At 36.1% G+C, this 6,000-nt stretch overlaps 1 protein-coding gene across 1 annotated transcript in view; it reads left to right on the top strand.

Moving 5' to 3' along the window:
* CUNH8orf34 (chromosome unknown C8orf34 homolog) overlaps nt 1-5,780 on the top strand; it is a 300,229-nt gene extending 294,449 nt beyond the window's left edge. The window contains 2 exon segments of the mRNA XM_037058678.1: nt 3,663-3,757; nt 5,003-5,780. Coding sequence (XP_036914573.1) covers nt 3,663-3,757; nt 5,003-5,152 — 245 coding nt within the window. The 3' untranslated portion in view covers nt 5,153-5,780.
* The last annotated feature ends 220 nt before the right edge of the window (nt 5,781-6,000 follow it).

A 6,000-nucleotide genomic window follows, 5' to 3' on the forward strand; every position in this document is an offset into this window, starting at 1 on the left:
CCTTTCCCAAGAATACACAATTAATAAGTGCCATTTACATTTTAACTTAATTTAAGGTCGTATGTTCTCCTCTGAAATGTCATTCTGCAGAAGCTGAAAGGAGAGGGAAGGTGGAAAGAAAGTATGTATAAATAGTATCAAGAGAAGAATTCTTTCACTGAGAACTGAGAGAGTTTGTATCGTAAAGAAAATACTATGAAACATGAAAATAAGGAAAAGTGACATGTAAAGAAACAAGCAGTAATACATTTGAGTAGGAAATCTGCTTTTAATATCACTTCAACTTGATTTACTTGTGTTTACACTGTGCCCCAAATTATTATCTACAGGCAAAGTCATCCAGAAAATTAAGGGAGGCATATGTGATAAACATAAAAATTAAAATTTAGACAGAATAAAATAAATAACATTTAGTAATTACATTAAGCATGTTTTCAATCTTGTAGTAAGCTATTTAAAATAGAACAACTGTTCAAAGCATGCTGCCAGATTTCTTCAAAATGACTTGTTTTGAAATGTTGACTAAATATCCAAAAAGTCTGTATCAACTTTAGTATAATTAAACATTCTTCAGACCAAAAACATAGTTTTTTTTTTTATAGTCTCAAACATAAATTCGACGTGGCTTTCTCTTTCATATTAGGACAAAGAGGATTATCCATTTGTTAACACTCAAAATAATTTTCAGAAAGTTTCCACTAGTTATATAGACTTTGTAATTTATAAATTGCTTTCACATATGTAATTTCAGAGACTAACCTATTAGGGAAAATTTAGTCTTAATATTCACATTTTACATTATACGTGTTTAACATACATTTATGTAATATTTATGTATATATTCACTGTTTATTTACTTAATAATGTTTACTCAGTGAATTGAATGAATGATTCAAGCCCAAGTCTCTATCTTCTGGTTGTTGAGGAAGGCCCTGATGAGAAACATGGACAGATCTGTGTAATACATGATTTATTGGCACAGACAAGCAAACGTGGAATGTTCAGTGACCTTCCAAATGCCCACTCTGTTGTTCCTCGGTGGCGATGAAAGTTCAGTGTTCTGTGAACACGCTCTTCAGTGCAGCATTGGCATCAGTTCCTACATGTGTTGTAATGCGTTGCTTCAGGTGATTTCTGTGGCTGTTCTTCACTGAATAAGCCTGTACCTGCAGCTTTTGAGAAGAAGAGTGTTCTAATGTGTAAACAAATTATCTTTATTTCTAGAATTTAGGCTCCTCTCTCACTTTTTTCTCCACCTCCTCACCCCCAAACTGCTTCATTTCTTACATTCCCACAAGCATGGGGAATAGTGGGCCATCCCCTTACCTTGAATCCTACTTCACAGAGGGAAGCCATGTAAGGCAGGACACCTAGGTCTGTTGCCATACAAGAACAGCATCATGCCAAAGTCCAGTTCAGAAACTTGAGATTAGTTACTTCTGACTCTTATTCCTGTTACCCATGGTCACTCTGCTTTGCCCTACTGCCCCTTTCAAAATAAAATCATCTCAATTTTGTATTCTTAACCACCATGGATATATTGCCTAGAACTTTCTACTGTATCCTGTGCAACTGGAATTTGATTTGTAAACCAGTTGTCTTTTAATGATATCCAAAGAACACAGTCCATACCTTTCTCTCCCCCGTCCCTTATTTGAGGTGGGTTCTTCTAGAAGACACTGCCTGTTGCTTCCTTCAGTTACCATGTGTCTTGAGGTGGTACTTACACCATTAGAAAGCCTTAACATTCTGCTTGAAATTTTCCTTTTTTTTTTTTTAGGCTTATGCCATTTGCCCTGCTATCTGGTTTCTTTCCTCATCACTATTATCCTATCAGTCTCTTCTGTTCTTTCATATGGGATGCATACATTTGGTTCATTGTTTTCTCCTCTACCACAACTCTTATTATTGAATAGGAAATTTTAAGTGTCAGCTGGGTGCCTTATCCAATGTCTTACCATGATCATTTCTTGGCCCTCTCAAATTCAGTGGTCTTCTATGGCAATGTGTTTTTCTTTTTTTCTTGTCAAATGTGAAATAGCATCCAACTCTAAAATTTTAGGTTGCCTTAATCTACTCTCTGTCCCAAACTCCCTACCCTTAAGATTCTCTATTTCCTATTAAATCTACATCTCAATTTTGTTTGGTACCCAGACACTTCAGTACTATTTTTTCTCCAATTTTGTCAGGCCACAGGTGGCTTCACCCTTCACCCTAAAGTCCATGCTACATAGAACATTGATACTCAAAATGTAGTCCATAAATCAGCAACATCAACATCAGCATCTCTTGGGAACTTGTAAGAAATGCAGTTTTCATGGGCTCCACCCTACATTTACTTAAGTCAGAAACTCTGATAGCGAAGCCCAGAGCAATGTTTTAGAAAGCTCTCCAGGTGATTCTGGTACCCTTAAAATGTGAGAATCGCTAATATAGAGCATTGAGTCAACTGGTCCCTTACCAGGCCCTTTAACATCTTTGGCTGGTGAAGAAGACCCAAAGGTGAATGCATCATTATTTTGTTCCCAAACCCTTCCATGTGTAAGATTTCAAAAATGTACCAAGTTCTCCAGCTTTATGAAATAAAGCACTCACATTCCATAACAATCACTACCTTCAATCCAAATGTTCTCTGTAGCTCCTATTTATCTAATTTTGAATGTTGCGAACCTGTCTGATGGCCATTGCTTAATGATACTTCCCAAGATGTTTCCCTGACAGTCATCCTTGGTGGAGGATGGTGAGCAATGCTAGCTGCCTCAGAGTCACCTGTACAAGAAAAGGTGGAGACAGAATTTGAATTGAGGTGTATCTGAATGCAAAGCCCATGCTTTTGCTCTTCCACTACTGAACTATATAAAGCAGCAGTTGCATTGATATGCCTTTAGTTGAAGAAGTACCTACCACTGGTCTCTATACATTTTTTAACAGTGAGTTACATAAAAATCTATTATCAAATCACTTTGATAAATATCAGGTTAAATGGTTTTCATTATCGTAGAACTTTTAAGAGCCTTGAATATCTTCGGTGTGTATTGATTCTTTTATTTCATCTGCTTTTGTGCTGTTTTATTTCCTCACGGTTTTAAACTTGTCCCACTAGGCACTGCTCTCTTGCCTCAGGGATGTGTTCAGAATTCTATTTAGTATGCAATGTTATCAATATGGTGTGTAGGTATGTATATGCACTACTTCATGTAAATCTCATGATGACTTTATGATGATGGCATGAAATTACAGATATTATAGCATCATAGTACTGTGGCATATATCCATCCAGTCCTGAATAAGCTGTGTACAGGTAACATTCTGTAGCACTTACTTTCCTGTCTAATGCATGCTGAACATATGAAAGATGGCTTTGATTTAGGTAATAGCTTCCTGCAACCCACATATGTATTCATGACACTATCCAGAGGGGCATTTTGTCTTGGATTTTATTTAAAAATCAATAAAAGTCTACATTGAAAATGACTAAATTATGAGAGTATACTCACTATTAAACAGTTATATGTAATTACAGCTTGCTATATACTATAAATGTAGTTTTAATATTAATTTCAATTAATCTGCACTCAAAGTTGATTAAACCACTAGGGAGTTATGTTGAATACACCTATTTCCTGGTCCAGCATGTTATCTCTTTTTCTTTTGTTGTGCAGGTTCTACTGATCTTCTTCTTTGTGTTCCGTGTTCTTCTTGTCCTACTCTGGTCTACTCTGGTATGTTTGCTCAGGGCACTCTGTATCAATGTCAGGTAATTATGGGAACTCTACTACAACTGCTCAAAATTCAGGTGTTTAGAATAGATAGTCTTCAGGGCCTATAATGAGAAAGAAAATTTTCCTCCGAATACTGTGCATAATGTTTCCTTTTTTGTGTGTGATGTTCTGTGAACCTCAGGCTCCTCACTGAGTCTGTATTCACAGAGAAGGTGGGATGGGGACTTTAGCCCCTTTTTCTTGGCAGGAAAATCACTTTAAAATATATGTGGGGTGAAAACATATTCCCCCACTGTGCAGACCATGCAGTCCATGGCGCCATTAAATATCTCTGGGAGATACAGCATCTCAGAGCAATTTCAGATCCATGGACACGAGGCCAGTCTGTGAACTGGATATATAAAGATGAGCACTTCACAGCATCTTCTCTCAAGTATGTCGCAGAGGGAAGCAAAGGTTGAGTTTATCCTTAGCACAGAGGGTCACAGCATATCAAAATTAGAAAGAAGTTTGGAACGATCTACTTCTTTTCCAGTATAATGCTGATCATTTCTCTGAAAAACTTCTACCCGATGGTCATCCATCCTCTACGTGAGATGAGCCGCACACTAACTGCTTTAGCAGCTCTTTCAATTTTATTTTGCTCTAATAGCTCACTGACCCAATAATTCTATATTAGTAAATCATCTAACAGTAATTTGTGCGATGCACCACTGTGTAGTTATCAGAATATTATATTCACTGCACATATTTTATAATGAAACATGGGAACTGTTTTATAATAAAGTACAGAAAACATATTAAAATGAAAAAAATACCTAATGATCCACAAGAGGATTCCAAATTTATAACAATCTATAAAATAGAATATGATGCATCTGTTATCAAGGATGATATATATAAACTTGACTATATACACATACTTATACTATGTTAACTAGATATATCTAGCTATCTATACCTATATATACATATATATTCTGATGTGGAAATTTTTTTCAATATTTTTACATGAAAAGTGAGTCAGTAAATCAAACGTAATTTATTTTTGTTATATGTAACACATACACGATCCTGTCTAAACGGTTACAAACAAAAATGTCTCAAAAAGCCTGTGCATCCCCAAGTTCATTGTAGCATTATTTATAATAGCCAAGGGATGGAAACAACCTAATTGTTCATTAGTACATGGACGGAGAAAGTTCATATATATTCTTAATGTGCTACACCATATGCATTTCATTAAGCACATTTTGTTTTGTTCTGTTTCTCTCCTACAGGTCTGTGAAACAGGCAGAGGTTGCAAGTGGTCCTTAAGGAAACTGCAATTGTTCAAATCCTTATGTATAGTTCTAATTTCATTTACTATGTGTACTCATTTGAAGAATGGTTATTTTTATAATATTAATAATGAACAAGTTCTCTTGTAACCAGGGGCTGTCTGTGTGTGTGTCAGAGAACACTGACCCTGGTGAGGACTTCTAGGGCGGTCAGGACGCCTGCTGCCTCGTCACCTGGTTCGTGTTCTGGATTTGGATTACTTTCTATCTAGCTACTATCAGATTACTATTTGATACAGTAAATATTGCCTGATCCAAATAACTTTGCGTGAACTTTTTCGGTATTTTAACTTGTCTGGGGTTTTCTATTTCTTCTATTTTTATAATACTTTCTCATTTTTAGATCAATAAACATTATCGTACCCACATGTGCCAAGACAGGCCACTTAGGTATCTCTGGGAGTTAGCCCTTGGGTGTCCTGACCTGCCCCGCGTGTTCTGTGCGGCAGCAGGGCGCATTCTCCACCGCTGCTCCTTTCTGCAATATGGTCCCTGCTCTTAGCAAAACGGATAATTGATATGTTAACTCAATAAAGCAGATCAATAGGAATGGAATGCATGCCCCGAAGCATATGCAGTAAAAATTGTTTGCCCCTTTACCCAATTATTGAACACAATTAAGACCATCCATTTTAAATTTAATATATGCTTGCTTTTGGAATGTGTTATGCATTGATGCTAAGTGAATGGATCTAAGTAAATTTATTGAGTAGCTCAACTGTCTGTTTTATTTAATTGTCTTAACCGAAGTTTTCTTTCTGGACCTTTAAAACGTAACTCAATTATACAACTGACTGTATAACTGTCAAAGAAACAAATGTTAAAGGAACAGAACCTGGCTAAAGAATAAACAAAGAAATTCTGGTTGTATGAATGAAGTCATATTCTAAATCAAAGAATACATTTTCTTACATTAACATTTTAGTCTGCACAGAAAC

Source organism: Sturnira hondurensis, unplaced genomic scaffold (assembly GCF_014824575.4).
Source record: "Sturnira hondurensis isolate 20B ecotype Veracruz unplaced genomic scaffold, ASM1482457v3 Scaffold0010128, whole genome shotgun sequence".
Lineage (NCBI taxonomy): Eukaryota > Metazoa > Chordata > Mammalia > Chiroptera > Phyllostomidae > Sturnira > Sturnira hondurensis.